At 39.1% G+C, this 17,217-nt stretch overlaps 1 protein-coding gene across 1 annotated transcript; it reads left to right on the top strand.

Moving 5' to 3' along the window:
- Positions 1-2,863: 2,863 nt before the first annotated feature.
- On the top strand, positions 2,864-16,914 carry LOC138006094 (chondroitin sulfate ABC exolyase-like). The gene is made up of 4 exons (XM_068852258.1): positions 2,864-2,972; positions 7,434-7,512; positions 10,709-12,705; positions 14,449-16,914. The coding sequence occupies exons 2-4, from the start codon at positions 7,452-7,454 to the stop codon at positions 15,913-15,915; spliced, it is 3,525 nt and encodes a 1,174-aa protein (XP_068708359.1). The 5' UTR covers positions 2,864-2,972; positions 7,434-7,451; the 3' UTR covers positions 15,916-16,914.
- Positions 16,915-17,217: the final 303 nt, after the last annotated feature.

Raw genomic sequence — 17,217 nt, 5'->3', positions numbered from 1 at the left:
TGATGACAGGAGTGGAGTGACCTAAGCTGAAATATGGTACAATTGGCAGGGAAGAGATTGGATAAACCATTATATGAACGTGTCGTGTAGTCCTTTGAAGGGGATAAGGAAAGGCACAAAATCTCAGTTTGAGCCCTAACAATAGGCCATTTCCGAGTTCATATCTGCCTCCTCTTCAAAGCGAGTGTAAGTTCGAAGTCTTTCTTATGAAAATTAGTTTTCATTCATATGGAAAGTAGAACTAATTACCATCACAAAAACTTCGCACTTAAACTCGCTTTGAAGAGGAGGCAAACATGAACTCGGAAATGGCCTATTAAATTGTCGCAGATTTCAAAAGGAGGCTTAAACTTGTGAAATCGATTTTAATGTTGAAATCATAAGTAAGCAACAAAATTAACAACACGGCGAGTTCTAATGATTAAGAGAGTCTTTCATAATGGCAGTTCTTTTGCATGTGTTCGATCTAAGCATGCGGCGTAAGGCTCACCAGTTGTCAGATTCCACAAAAACTGCAGCGCCTTGCCTTTCAAAACGATTGGTATTTTAAAAACTCTGCTTCAACATGGGTAAACTGTGTTGTTTTAAATCTGTAGCCTGAGTGAAAACGTATGTTTCAGCAATATTTACAAAGCCCTAAAAACATTTTTCCTGAATGGTCACTTTCACGTATTACTTTATTCAATTACCAGATATTTTAAAAGCCCGTACAAAAGAGCTATGGAGGTCAGTAATCTGTCGAGTTCAAAAGGTCAAGAATTAAAATGGAATTTTCATTGCACTAAAAATAATTGTTTAGCGCTGCAATGGCATCTTAAGGTTATCCCATTAAGAGAGAAATTACCTATTACACTTTAAAAAAGCTCATAGCTATTCTATCTCTTTCGCTCTTCTGCCGGTCGTAAATAAGTAACCTCCCAAGCATGAAAACCGGGGTTGTTTTGACCTGTTTTTACTTGTCAAAACTTTCTCCAGGAAGAGTTTTTTCGATCAAAGAAAGGCAATCTTCGACTCGTGTCAGTAACTGCTACATGGAAAATGCGAGACGGGCTTTTGCGATTGCGGTCAGTGAGGGGACCGGAGGAGGCGGCGGGTGGTCGGTCAAATAGTTGCCCGCAGACGCCTCAGGTTAAAAGCAATTTTATGACCCCGTCGTCAGTGGCTCACCTCCACAAGAAAAATTAATTGCTTGTAATTGGAGGTCACCCTTTTTACACACTTCGAAAATTCTTTTATCTAACGCTAATCTTCCAGCTTCTGTTATTGGCTTATGCTATGGATTCCGAATTGATGATATCCCTCCTGGTCGTTTCTTATATATCGTTCCATCCCAAGTTAATCTTTCGTGATCTCTCACTGGCTCCTTGTAAGAAAACTATTTTCAGTGTTTTTATTTTGACTTTTGTCTTTTCACAACGTTTCCTCGCCATTGCATGCTTTCTTCCTCTACTACACGCTTGTTAATGGAAAATCGTTAGGCTGTTTCCTGTAACACGCTGTTCCGCAAATATAACCTTGGATAATTGAAACCGTAGCTTTACTATTGGAAGACTGCGCACTGTTGAGTCATTTTAAGAGTTCTCACTTCCTTGCCCGACCAAAATATTGGCTGACATAATTTACTAAAAAAGTGAGTTTAAGACGCCATAAGAAAGATTTAGAGAAAAAAAAAAGAAACATTAAGAGGGAACGTGATTAGCGAACGCTAAACGTACATGAAGTTAAGAGCTTCCTTAGTAAAAAAATTCTGTCACGAAAGGTGGGGCGTTCTGGAAATCGAATAAATTTGAAGTTTGTGAAAGCCATCTACACAATTGAAAGCTAGCAGATTGGCCGTATTTATACGAGAGGACGTCTAAGACGTCCACACGCATTAAACGTCTGACCGTAAGTGTGACTAATAAAATACGAGACGCACTTAACTTCGACGGCTAGAAATCAAATTCATGATTTTCTTCAAAAGCTACTGGGATTTAATCACCAAAGAGACTGTGCGCCCTTCATTACTAAGTGCGTCTCGTCTTTATACTAGACGGCTTATTTAGACGTCTGAGAAGACTAAGACGTCGGTTAAGTGCGTCGTTTAGACGTACTTAAGTTGAGACGTTTAATGATACGGCCATTCGGAAAACTGATTAGAGAAGCCATGACATTACATCTCTTAAGAAATCTGACATAAATTGTGAAATAAACCTGAGACTTTTTCGATGCCTTTTACAAATCTTGCTTTTGCATCTATTTATACTAGACGTAAAAACATGAAAATTAAGAAAACATGCAGCCTCAACCCATAAAAGGATTTTCGTCGAACCAAGAAAAACGTTTCCAGGGATAGGGACAATTCAATAATTATTTTTATTTTATTTCCAATCTGGAACTTTGGCCAAACTTTCTACAAACCATCAAAACATCAAAATGTACGCCATTTCCTTTCCTTGCACTGCGTGATCAAGATCAAAAAGGACTTCAGAGAGGGTCCTGTTCTTCGGATGGCTGTGCATCACCTACACAATGACCAGACTAAAGCAAAATGCAAAAGCCCCAAAGGCAAAAAAAGCAGCTTCAAAGTATTCATCTAAATGCTTCTAAAATTAATCCAACGGGCCTTGTGCCAAAAGATCTTGTGTAGGTGTTTCTTCAAACCCCGTCATGAGAATTAATAGAAAAATTCAAAGTTAGGTTTTACACTCGCTGTGGTAAAAGTATCTTAAAATCAGTAAAATAACTTTCAATTACACCGTTAAAAAGTCAAGGAGCAGAAAACCGAGTTATCATAATGCATTTTGTTAATGCAAGAAGAAAAGCTGTTCAAGGATCCGACCTGTGATAGCATCTTGAAAGCTCTTTTCCCATTGACCTTTTCAGCATTTTTCAGTCGTAAATAAGTAATACCCGAAGCAAGAAAACCGGGGTTCATCAGTGAGATTTTCACTTTTCGACAGTCTCAGACCAGGAAGTGGATCAAACTTACGGTAAGCTCTCTGTAATGTTTGAAGTCTTATTAAAATAATTAAGATTTCCTTCCGAAGAGTTTTAGCTCTCCTAAGGACTCTTGGAATGGATCTTGAATTCGTCCGCAAAGTGAAGTCATTACAGCAGTGTTTTTCAACAAAAATAATTCAGTGCCCGTTGGCTCTATTGTTTGTCCACAAGGAATTGTACCTTTCATCAAAAGTATCACGATGTTTTCTACCTTTAGATTTCTTGCAAACCAACGTGCAACGGTCCATGTTTTAATTAAATTGATTGAGTCCCAAGATGTTAATCATTAGAGAAGATGACTTTTTGATGCAAGACCAGACTTAAGAAGGAACTTCAATGTCTGGCCCAAAAACTTTTTATTACCGATAACTTTTCGCTACGTCAGAGTTTTTTCAGGTATCATTTTGCTTGGACAAATTTGGACTAGCATATAACAAAATGAGTTTTATAATGGTCTTTACTATTTAACTTGCGTGCACTAAACAAAGAAAAAATTAACCAATATGTAAGTTCTTATAGAGATATGGGTTGGCCTTCAAGACACGGACTCCTTAATTTGAAACTTGACTTGATTTGATAGCAATTTTTTAAGGCTTTGGCGTCACGGTGTCATCGGGAGTTCCGATCCCGTTACGGTGGCATTGAAACTTTTTTGCCACTTTGCCACCAAAGTCGTTTGAGAGCGACCCTATTTGTTTCTTCTTTCTTCCTCCGTCGATGCTTCGTTTTACGGATATTTAAAGTTTCAGCTACACGGATCGGAGGAAAGTCGAAACAGACTTCGAATGAGCCGGAGATCGAACTGGCGACCTCCCGCTCAGAAGGCCGAGTACTAACTGACCGATATTCGCCTGTCTCTTAAATCTCCGAAGTTGCGTGTGCAAATAGGTGCTCTGGATATTAGACGATTTCGATCAATGGTCTTTAGTATGAAATGTCTCTCAATCGACAAAAACGAAACTATACTGCTCTCGGCTGTACAAACGGCACGGTAAATAATTTAGGCCTGCAAATTTTCGACTGATCTCTTGCAAGGATCCCACATGCGAACTACTGATTCGAAGTGGGAACAACGCGTAAGCAATGTTCATAAACCCCCTTATGGGGCACTGCGAACATTGCGCAAAGTCCAAATTTCAATATTTCCGTCTCCGCCAAAGACTCTAGTCTGATCTATACTTGACTTGAGACTCGCTTAACTGTCCCTTACCATCCTATTTTACTTAAATGTCTCCAGAGGATTCAATAAGCCGCTGCAAGCTCTGTCCATGGAAAATATGTGAACAATATCAATGACATAATTTGCTTTCTTCTTTTCTTCAACCCAGCTAAATGTTTTATTATGTGCATATCCAAGCAGAAAAACCCACTTACTGGAATATATACTTTTTGCAATGCTATTCTAACCTATGTTGAACTGCACTCCTATTTGGGGGTCACACTGGATTCAAATTTGTGGTGGAACAATCACCTTCATGAAATATCTTCAAAAGCAACTAAGACACTTTATCAAAAGTACCTTGTATAAGACACTCGTTAAACCAAAATTGGAATATGCTTAAATCAGTGTGACATAGATAAGTTGAAGAACACACAATGGGCGGCTGTTCGTTTTTGTAAAAGCGACTACAGATATACATCGAGTGTTACCTCAATGATTAGAGACCTGGAATGTGAATCTCTAGCTATCTCTTAGCCGTCAATATGCTTGTTTATGTACAATTTACAGAATTACGAATGAAATAATTCACGTTAAAGGCCCACCTTTAACTGACAGGCATTGCGTGCCGTGGAACAATTTTCATATATGAAAATTCTTCCAAAGTTGAAATCCATCCAATCAGATCGCTACGATAAGCAATGCGAATTCCCAAAAAAAAAAAAACAAACGGTCGAAAAGCCTGTCGGTTGAAGGTGGGCCTTTAACAAATTTAAGTATTTCACATTCGCTATTTCCGTATTTCCCATTCCCATAATGCGAAACCTTTTGAGGGGTACTTTGTATAAAAACAATAAACACTTAATGACTGGTCCCGAGGGAAACAGTTCATTTTGTTTCCCGAGAATCTCAATGTTTCCCCGAGGCGCAGCCGAGGGAAACATTAAGATTCGAGGGAAACAAAATGAACTGTTTCCCGAGGGACCAGTCATTAAGTGATTTGTTATATTGCAAAACAAATGGGTCAAACATTTTGAAAAAAGCGCTCAGATTCCAGCGACAACATCAGGCCACCTGCAACTGCACGCTCTGATCACGTGCAACAGCGGACAACATTTCGCGGGTAACAGTGAACTGTTCCCCGTTTGACGTCATAGTTTTCGCACTGTTGTCCGCTCATGGCATTTGGCGGTCAACAGTTTCATTGTGAAATGTCATGTGACCATCAACTAGCCAATGAATGGGCGCGCTGTAGCGGGAAAAACTCCAGCTATATAACAATGCAAGTTATTTACTCTTGGGACTGTATTATGCTTCAGTGAACTGGATATCCATTGTTTTAACGCAAACTGTACTGATAACACCCCCAAAATAAACCGTATAATGAAATTTGTGAAAATAGCGAATTAGCTGATGAAACCCGTACTCGTGGAACTCATAACTTCAAATATTGTATTGAGCACGCAATTAATGATGTCTTTTAATATTGTTTTTTTCGAAGAACAGTTAAAGAATGGGAACAGGCTTCCATCAGAAATTGTCTCAGCTAAAATTCTCTAGATAACTTTTAAGGAGAAATTGAGTAACTAAGAACTCCTTAAGAGATTGAGTCTGATTAGATGATGAATAGAGACCGAATGCATAAATGGCGGCCAAAAACATATTCTTTTGTGTATGTGCTAATTAGACTCCATAGCCTCATTTTCTCTAAATTATTTAAAATTTTAACTAATCAATTAATTAAATTAATAATTATTTAAAATAATTTAATTATTTAATTATATAAAATTATGTTTTTAGTCATTTAAAGTTTAGAGTGATAGCTGTTTATAGCTCCTGCTAACGCGAGTATGAAGGTATATGTAGATGTTTGAAGAAAGAAAAGAATTTAGTTTATTAAAATTAATAGCATTTAAAGCAATTCATGGATCTGCCCGGCCATCTTATTTGCCGAAATATACGGGGATCTTTGTTTACATTTTTTGCCCCCTTAGCACAAAGCTGTCGTTTTCAAATCAGTTGGCTCAGAATTGAAAGTACATTGCAGAATGAGCTATCTCTGAAAAATTGAACCCGAGGTAATTATGTCTGAAAAAGGATGCTTCAAAATTTTGAAAATTTAAAAAGAATGTATGAGTTCATTAGCGCCGTTTCCACCCAAGAATGCATTAGTTTTTGATGGCTAATAACTGACACGTTATCAAAGCTGAAGGGCTTAATCATAAAAATTACAATTTCCTCGATTGTGATTGGTTAAAAAAACCTCCTATTTTCCACTAATCCACTTGCCAAGTTGTTATCGGACAGTTCAATGAGCCAATCACATTCAAAGTTGGGGTTTAAATCAACCAATCACAACCTTGGTTTCGATCACCATAGAAAGAATGTGTGGACTCCTAAATTGGGGGCTTTCTTTCTTTCTTTCTTTCTTTCTTTCTTTCTTTCAGAGCGACTTTAAACAATTTACGCCTCCTATCTCAGTCTTTTAATGCAAAATTTCCCTTTCTTTCATAACTTGGCTCTTCTTCTTTTCTCTGAAATTATAATTAATTGGTAAGGGAACTGAGTGGAGTCCAAATTCGGTCTGTAATCATACTCGTGATAAACAAATTAAATCGGACTCCCACGGATCTTGTTACCACTCGTATGATTACGTACCGAATTGGACTCCACTCAGTCCTATTACCATTACTAATTAAAATTGGACATTTATAACTACGTTTGACCAGTTCTTTTATCTTTTGAAGTCAATTTGTAAATAGCATGAGGTCTTCTGTGAGAAAACTCGTATGTTACAGGAAAAAATGTAAACAATGACGTCAGCAAGGATTCCCTTATAAGGTATTCACTACAGAACAATTACGCTCTTGAAAAATATACTAAGGTTGAAAGTCCAACACTGCATAGATGGTTTTCAATCACGTGATGAGACGGCCGTGTTGTTGCACCAAACGAAAGCAAATTATGACTCATGTTTTGCAGTGTAATAGAGTCAAATTCCCAAATGACTTTTTATTCTATTGCTATGTGCACCAACATGGCTGCTCTGACGTCTGGTGAAAACCATCTATTTATTTATTTTATAGACTTATAATGTAAATTATTATTATTATTATTATTATTATTATCATCATTGTCATCAGTAGTTGTAGCAGCAGCAGCAGCAGCAACAGTAGTAGTAGTAGTAGTAGTAGTAGTAGTAGTAGTAGTAGTAGTAGTAGTAGTTTATTAGTACTACTTTATTATTATTAGTAGTAGTAGTACTTGATAATTGTTTTTTTTTTTTTAACAGAAGCTGTCGAGAAGCGAAATGTTCTTGTGGTATTCATTTCAGCTTTTGGCCTTTCTGGTGGTTATTGTTCCTTATTCGGGTAGGTCAATATGGAATGAAACTCGTACTTTGTGTAAAACATGGAGAATAAGTGAAATATGTTAATGTAGAACTAACATGTAAGGACCGGCGGGCGGGAATGCTAGACGTATTTTTCATCGGCACAAAGAATGAATAGGCAATGGAATCTTGGTTTCTTTTGCTCAGGTGGGTCCTCATGATCGAGTGCAGATCTATTTCGGAGACACTCAGCCGCCCTCAAAAATAGCAAGAGTAATAATCTGTCAATAAGAGACTTCAATTTTTCCTCTTGAATTCCTACCCCTATGTCAGAATCAAATATTTCCTCACTCTTGCGCTGGTGTCGCCAGTTACAATGGTGTTTGGCTGCCATCTCTTTCCTAAGACTCCTCCAAAGTCACGATGTAATTCATTCAACTGTCTGCACAGCAGCAACAACACGGGGATCATCACCAGAACACCATGGTTAACCCAACATGGTAGAACACATAACCGAATAGTGCTTTTCGTGCTTTCCGATTGAGTAGCCCTATAGGCAAAGTCTTTTCAAGCATACGGAGAAACAAAGGCTTCGTGTAATCGGGGCTGGGAAAATATCCACCGCTATTTACGTAAACCTCGCTCGATGAATAATTGTTGGTTTTATAGCATGGAAGCTCGGCTGGTCAAATGGCTTCCATTGTTCAATAGCTGTTCAGTTGCAAGCTGTAGAACGCCCAGGTTTCACAATGTGTAGTAACAAAACCCTAATACATACATTACAAAGTTTATTTTAAGCTGAATTTGTGGCACAAATTTCCTAGCGGTTTTGGTCACGTGATTTTCGCCCATCTGAACAAGTACATTTTTCGGACATTGTCAGGTGTAAGGCCTTTTTCGAGGTAAACCACTTGACAGATGGGCGATGATTCCTGCAGACTGGAAACTGCGATAAAACCGCAATGGTCTCATTGTAAATGGTGCGATCTCTTCTCTGTTAAAACTGTGGAGGAATTGGCATGGGTGATTGGTGGGTCGCACGTGTTATATCGTAGCTCGTGGGGCGTGCGTGCATGGTGTGCCACTGGTCATGACTCGTGCCTAGTGCCCTAACCCTAACCCTGACTATTGGAAGCTGGGTAAGGGTTAAATCGCAACATTTTATTCTTAATTGAACAGACGATTTTTGGGGGACACTTTGTGACGTTTATCGCGTATATTTCCAGATTACTGTTGAGGACACTTCGTGATTCTTATCAAAATCTACCTGCATCTAATAGACAATATTCGTATTCTCAGTATTGGACTGGAACTAGCTTGCAATGGCATGGAGGCTAATGCGGGGGATTATATTAAAAAGCATTTCAAAAGATTTCCCCGCATTATCCTCCATTGCAAGCTATTGCAGTTCCAGTCCAATACTGAGAACACGAATACGGTCTATGAGGGTCAATGAGCAACGCACGACGACCGACACCATTTCGCCTCTCCATCCAATGATGCGACAGGTCTCCGACCCTACTGCATAATCTTCATCTTATTTCGCTAAGCATATTTTACATAGCTATGAATTGTCAATTTTAATTAGCTTTTAAGTTTTTCTTAGAGTATATGAATAAACTTATATACTTGAAAAATATCTATTTATTCTTTAGATACTGTCTTAAGGACGGTGCCTACATTGCTATTGCGCATACGTTCTGCGCATCTCGAGATACTCGGATTTCCTATCGGCGGTGCTTATTAATACAGGGATATTTTTTGCGCGGTTCAAAACTACGCGGAGGAAGCAGAACTTAGCAAGTGCTCTTGGTATCCAAAAGAAAAATTGGGGGTAACCATGCATTTTTCAGAGATAATTAAGATTCAATTTGGCAAAGAACGGCATACATTGCTTTTTGTTTTAAAGCTTTTTACAAATATTGTTGATTAATTGTCTTCGAAAAATGCGTGGTTATCCCCAATTTTCTTTTTGGATTTCAATAACACTCGTTAAGATCTGCTTTCCCGCATATTCAGGAAACCGTGCAAAAATACCTTTGAATTAGTAGGCACCGTCCTTAATTAGTTTGGATATAAGTGATTGTGAAGCGCTTAGAACAGCTATTGATATAAGCGCTATATAAATAAATTTTATTTATTATTTGTTATTATTATCTATTGTAAGACTGAGTTTCGCGTCTTACATGAGCTATATTTAATAATCCGCACCAATGAAGTCTGCACGACACCATGCATAATGCAAGTTTGTGCAAGTTACTTTCTCATCAGAATGTGAAATGACTCCGTGCCTTGTTCCACAAATTGCGTTACCCCAAAAATCTGATTGAGTTAGTCATCCAAAGGAAAAGGCAAAAGAGGGGAACGCCTAAAGAAACCACAGATTCAAAACTTCCTCCACTCATCTATATTAAACTTCCTTTTAAATCCCAAGCATCTGCTGGTCGAGTACGTAAGGATCTCAACGACCTTAGTTTTAAAGTCGGCATTAATGTCAAACGTGTTCACAAGCAAAAAACTAAAGAGGTGAAACCAGCTATGTGGTTTGTGCGAAGGAAACTATGTCGGGTACGGTGTACTGCTCGATCGATACTTACATCATCGCGTGGCCGAACACAAGATCTCCACAATTGGCAAGCATCTGGAGTCTGAACATGGTTTTGACAAAAGCACCTCCCTTGGCGACCTCTTCAAAGTACGAAAAAATGCACAACTAAGCATGATTTATATTTATTTTCATTAATATAACAAACATTAATGTAAATTGTAGCCCTACAATTAAGTTGTTAGGGGTAAATATCGACGACCGACTAAACTTTTGGAACCGTATCATTTAAGGACAGTTGGAGTCACTGTGAGGGGTCATATGAAAGTCGGTCCAACATATTACACAGAATCTTAGTATTTAAACTCTCTTATTCATATTTCTTGACTTTATAATGACGGTATGCAACCGTTACGTCGAAAATTCTTCGTTTTAGTAGTTTTCTAAAGATACTTGTGGATTTTAAGAACCTTTCGGTGTTAAATTTTACCATCATATTGTACTTTAGATCTCTTCTTATACGTATTTTAAAACGCAAAGATCAGGTGCGCCTTTTCAGGCGACTTGAGAAATACAGTGTCCGGTTAACTAAAATTGCACTTAGGTCCCAAATTCATCTACATTGCGGAAAAACCGACTAAGCTGCCACATTCTTCCTATAACAAAATTTATTCTACTTTTTAATTTTCAGACTCCTCTTCGTCCAGCGTTTGTAAGAAGGACCACGTTTTTGATTTCGAAGATTCAGGAGACATAAACTGCTTTCGGATTGTACCATCAAGTGCTGGTTCGAAAACATTGTCCACAAACAAGAAGACCGTAAAGCTCGGACAAAAATCCTTGAAATGGCAAGCAACCTCGGACTCTCTCTCGAGTCTGCGCCTAGATCTGTCAAATGCCCATAAAATTACTACTCAGTGGCTTCGAAGGGGTGGTGTCAAAGTTTGGTTCTACAAAGATAGTGCTTCACCAGGAAAATCCCTGTCAATCAAGTTCAAAGAAAATGCAGGAAGCTCACAAAGTATCTGCACTTTTGATGCGAGTCTGAATTTTCAAGGATGGAGAGGAATCTGGGTAAAATTTACAGAATGCATACCTCCAAAAACCAGCATTGCTCCAACCAAAGTTATCCTCTTCACCTTAAGTGGCGCAGATACTATCTACATCGACTTACTGGAGTTTAAATCCGAGCTTGGTAAACAGTCACGTGACAAGATAGTTCCACCAATCAGAGGAGTGGATCAGTATGATGCAAGTAACACTTGGCAACGGACTTATCACTGGAGTCAACAACCCGTACCTCCGTTACCTTCGAGAATTGATCAAGAGAAGAAAGATAGTTTTGATGTGATTAAGAGCCGGCTTAAGAACTGGTACCTCGACGAAACCAAAACAACCCCTAACTTCCCAAGCGGAAGTTTTCTCAAAGACAGATGGGATTCTCTGCAGGGAAGTATTCAACAAGCACACCAGTCTTATGATGCTTTGACTTTCAAAAGTAAGAAACTCGTGGGACCTCCTTTGTTCTGCAGAAACTGCAGAAATAAAAAAAAGTTTGGGGAGGTCATTACAAAAATTCTTTTGCCATTGGCAGTGGAATATCATCTTAGATCTCGTACTGCCGAAATAGACAGCACTGTTTTAGCCGAACTTAATAACCTCAATTCTCCTAAAACATCTGTTAAGAACACTGCCTACGAAGCCATCGCGGGTTGCCACCAGGCCATGCAAGAAGTATTCAAAGACTTCCTTCCCACTTCATCTAGCCTTCAAGCTGATCAAGTAAAAGCTACCATCAAAGCTCTTAATCTTCACCGATTAAGCAAAATCAACAGCCTTCTCGATTTTGTGAAAGATCAAGGATTCGCCGACGGAAGTGGCCTTGGCTCATTGGACCACGAAATGAACAGAGACGGTTCCGGCTTCTCGCACACTCTCTTTCTCATCAGTGACTCACTGAGTATGGCCACAAACAAAAGCAGATTGGAGGACCTTATCAACACAGCCAAATGGTACAACGAGTTTGGAGAGGTTTATCAATCACCCGCATTCGAATATAGAGGCACAACTGCAGATCGTATGATAACATTATGTTTGTTTAGAATTCTTATCGTGCTAACGATGCCAAAGGACACGGATGTAGAAATTAAAGCAAGAATAAGAGACATGGAAGCCCTAGTTAAATGGTTGGATAACTCAATAGCTGTAAACGAGGGTCTTGGAGGAGTTATGAAACCCGATTACACCGGACATCACCACAAAGCGTTTTATGGATCCGCCTATGTTCCACAAGCCTTACACAATGCAGCATTGGTCCAATACCTTCTTCATGGAACTGAATTTTCCCTGTCGACAACATCGGTCAACAACATCAGGCGAGGACTTGAAACAATGCGTCTTATGTCGGCCAAATATTCCACACCAAACAGTGTGAATGGGCGCTTTCCAAATTACTTCAATAAAGTGCTCTTCAAGGCCTTGCCAGGATATGCCTACATCAGTGTTTCTAATCCTCCAACCTCAACGGTGCAATCAGGAATAACAGTAACTGGTGTAAAGGGACCAGAGATGTTTTTGCGCTTATATGACGAGAGTGACCCAGACATGAAGGCATATTTGAAAGAAGGGAGAATTAAAAAAAGCAAGTACTATTTTAACACTCTGGGAGCTTTAGACATAATGAAGAAGGTAAGTGGAGATTTTTTTAAATGGTCATTGTCCACAGTAATCAGCAGTCATTCTAAAGATCACAATTGTTTCAACCAGAACAATGCGGTGCGCTGGACATCATGTTTGTCGAGACACAAACTAACAAATATTTTGTGGTGCTAAGTAACCGGGTTTCAAGTCCTTTTCAATTTGACCAATGGTGATAATCATTGCCAAAAACAGCATCGAGGAGGTAAGATGAGAAAAAAGCCTCATTTTGTCACTTGAAACAATTGTCTTCTGTAAAGTTCTGGCGGTAAAATGATAACTGAAATCCACTATGATGGTGTATATTTGGAGACTTTGTCTAATTAACCAGCCCTTTGCTAATAAGCTGTAAAGCTTAGATATCACAGATCTTTTCGAGTTGTTAACTATGCAGCCGCAGGTTTTGGCAACAAGGTTCCCTTTGTTTGAATGGGTGGTTTCATTTGAGATAAATCACCACCCAGGGGGTAATTGAATATCAATTGAGTACAACTATCTGGATGCAATAGGTGCCCTTTCTCATGCAAGTAACCATCACTGTCAATGAAAAGCCCCTGTAACAACAAGATTTAAAGGAAATAAGGTGAAAAAAGAATGAAAAAAAATGACACCATTATGAGAATTTGTTCTTGTATGGTCTGAATAGTGTTTGCGCGGCACATGGTGATATTCACCAATGACTTGAAGAATGAGGTTCGCTTTTTGCTTTTGGTTGAGTTCCATTGTTCAAACTCTAGACGTTACGATTGATCTTCATGCATATTTTCGCTCCATCCTATCCAGAATAGAATATTCTACTTGCAAAAGCGTGCTGTGCGAGCAATAACAAGTTCAAATTACCGAGCGCATACTGCTCCTTTACTTGGAAAACTAGGCATCATGGACATTTTTCAAATAAATTCATTTGAAATTTCTAAGTTCATGTTTTATTATCACAATCAGTTATTGCCTTCGATGTTTTTGAATTTATTTGAAACAAGCCGCCAAGTGCACAATTACGGTAGTAGAATAGCCAACAATTATCAGCAACATCTTTGTTGCACTAACATCAAACAATTTACAATTCTTTATCAAGGTCCAAAAAACTGGAACTCTCTTCCTGGATCAAGCTATCTGAACTTTAAGAAAAATGTGTTAGGGTTTCTTTTAAAAGAAACTGCGTTAGTTATACCGCACAAGCATTGCGTAAGATTCTTTAGATTAATGATAGGCATATGAAGGGGCCCCTCTTTTAAGCCCGGTGGTTTCTTGGGGTCTCCTCGCCACAATTATTCTAACATCCAACGTTTTTTTATATTAATGACTTTACTCATATTATTGATTGTCTTTGTAATATTATTGTGTGGCAAATAAACATTATTAATTAATTAATTAATTAATTAATTTATTTATTTACTCATAAATTCATCAGGAAACAAAAGTAATCCGGGAAAAGGGCGACATCTCAGAAGTGGCTGCTTCCAACGCTCGGCCAGTTTTAATGCATTTTTAGATACAGTGTCCTGCATGACATAAGGAGGAATTGCCCAGTCCTTGTGCACCTTTCTATCCTTCGCTAGACGCGATAACTCAAATGAATAAGAAGGTATCTGATTTTCTACCTCACTGAGGACTAAAGTTTCTGTAAGTGCAAAGTTTTTTTTTTTTTTGAATCTAAGGCCATTGAAACACATATTACCAATGAGAATTTGGTATTCATGGGTTAGAATCTAATATGTTATCCTTATATTCAAGGTGCAAACCACCTCTGCGTCAAAAACCATTTCTGCGGAGCCCTCTCCCGAAGGTCACTGGTCGAAGAACTACGCGGTTTTATCGATACATCGTCGAAAGGATTGGGTGGCGACAGCGAAAGGGTTTACCAAATTTCTCTGGGACTTCGAAAATAAACCAAACAAGGAAAATATATACGGAATGTTCGCTAGTCATGGAGCACTCCTGATTGCAAACAGCGAAGCGATTCTAAAAGTTCACGACGTTGAAAACGGATGGGACTGGGCTAAAGTTCCTGGAACCACAACTATAGCCCTTGGAGACTCAAATATTGATGACTTAAACATAAGGAAAGCCAGGTTTTACAACAAACGGGAGCTAGCTGGGGGTCTGACGTTTAAAGGAACATATCCTTTAGAAAACGGAATTTTCGGCATGGATTTCCATCAGCCTGATTATGAGTTTGATTCAACAGATTGGCGTGGTAGCATCACGTTTAAGTTCAAAAAATCATTTTTCTTTTTTGAAAACTTGATCGTGAGCCTAGGAACTCACATCACAGCAACAAACACAAATAACAAAATAGTCCAAACCACTCTTTTCCAAGATAAACTGTTCAGCGGAGACACCTCATCGAAAATCAAGGTAAACGGAGTCGACAAAACCTACTCGGACACCCTCAGCGGTAACTCTGCACCGTCCTCAAGTAATAGTTACACAACGCTCACAGACACAAAAGGGAATTTTTACTACATTCCAAGTTCCAGCAAGTCAATGCTAAGGGTTCACGTTAAAGCTCAGAGCTCCAAGACCGACGATGGCAAAAACAATACCACGGGCCGCTATGGCACGGCTTGGTTCGATCACACCAGTTCCCCAAACAACGGCAAGTACGAATTTGCTGTTTTGATACCAACATCAACATACCATTTGACATTAACAGACCTTGCAACGGCTCAAAATACCGCTGGAAACAAAGTCTACGAAGTTTTGCTAAACAACCGCCAAGGCCATGTCGTCAAGTTTCTCAAGTCGCCAAGATCATGGACGAGCCTCACCCATAGTGTGACTGGCTACGTTCTTTTCAGGGAAAAGTTTACCCTTCCAGCCGGTGGTCCAATCGAGGAAGTTAACAGTAACAATCTTCTCATTATGGTTGAAAGCACGACTGACTACATTTATCTCAGCATAAGTATTCCGGGCTTGAATCTCCAAACAACGAAGACAATGAGAAGTTCCAATGATGCGCAGCAAGAAGAAAGATATCATTCAGCAAGTGAGGAGAGAAAAGTAGAAGTCAAATTGCGAGAAGAGGTGGAAAAGAGTGTCGTCTATGCCCAAACCCATGGAGATCCGGATTGCTACAAACCCAATGTGTGGGTTCGAGATTATACTGAATCCGGTGAAAGCAAAAGCAAATTGGTTCAATTTTTAAATCTTAAGAATGGTTTCAGTGTTGAGGTTAAATTGAAGAAGATGAAACAGTGATAATTAGAGGAAACCGACCGGGAATTCAAGTTGGGTGGCTATTGTTTCACGCAGACTTTTATTTGGTAAAAGATCAGTTTGTAAGGCATGGCATAAGCGCATAAATATTAGAAGATGACCATAACACTGAGTGCACCTCGAGTAGTTTTACTTAAAATATGTTCAGGAAGGCGCTCATTCATTCAGTGCGAATGAAAGGGTCTAAAGAAAGTAAAGTGAAACAGAAAAATGTGGTTTTATCCCGAACGAGTTGATAAGAGTAAACTGAATCACTGAAAGAGAGTCTTGCTAGCTGACGACTCGAGTTCATGTCAGAGCATGGCAACGTTACACTTTTATAAAGTCGTTTGATAGAACCGTAATTTCGTCATTCAGTCTGTGCGGGCGGCGGCCACGTTACGGCCACTTTGCGTCAGCCACCGAAGCATCAACCCAACAAAATTGCGTTGTTGGATGTTGTTGACTGGTACTAAAGCTTGCGCTGTTCGTGTTAAGAGGCCCTCCTTGTAAAGAAGCGAGGAATGATCAGCCAATAATGACCTAAATCTGAATAAATTCTCACTCTCGACACGAATAAACCACTAGAGGTGCACTCAGAGAGATACCGATAAATGATGATAAAATCTATCCGTGGTGATTATAGATTGATCATGTTGATCATTGCTAATGTACATTGAAGGCAGAGGTACTGGTGCGTTTTAACAGACCAACTAAAAGCTCGGTCGTCACTAGCGATGCAAGCAAACGCATAAGCAACACACACAAAGTAAGTACTGCATGTCTTCATCATTAGTACCCAGTCCACCAAAAGACACTAATTCACAACAAGTTAATGCGCCTGGGCTTATTTTGTCTGTGTCGAAACTTGCGTTGCCAGTGACGATTAGGCCTTCTTAATTGACGAAACTCCACCTCAATAATAATTTTTCCATTTCTTCTTATCAGGGAAGAAATTATAAACCACTTTGCTTCATTATTATATGCTTACGCTGATTAATTAAATGAAAAAAAAAAAAAGAAAAGCCAACGTAAGACTATAGTTGAAATCAGAACAACTTAAAGGCCCGCATTCGCCCAATAGTGATTGCGGTCGTTTGTTTTTGTTTCAAATAACGGCTTGGCCAAATGCGTGATCTAATTGGCTGAATGCACTCAGGTGAAATCACGCGGAAAACAACATGTCAGCTATGTGTGTAATTTCGTGTTTCACGAAATTCAGTCATAGTACGCAATGGCTTTTGAGCGAATGTGGCCAGTTAACCTGACCGTGATCAGTGAGCCGTTATTCATAAACACAAGCAG

Source organism: Montipora foliosa, chromosome 6 (assembly GCF_036669935.1).
Source record: "Montipora foliosa isolate CH-2021 chromosome 6, ASM3666993v2, whole genome shotgun sequence".
Taxonomy (NCBI): Eukaryota; Metazoa; Cnidaria; class Anthozoa; order Scleractinia; family Acroporidae; genus Montipora; species Montipora foliosa.
Note: the sequence above shows the minus strand (reverse complement) of the source record. Positions and strands in the feature narration are given on the sequence as shown.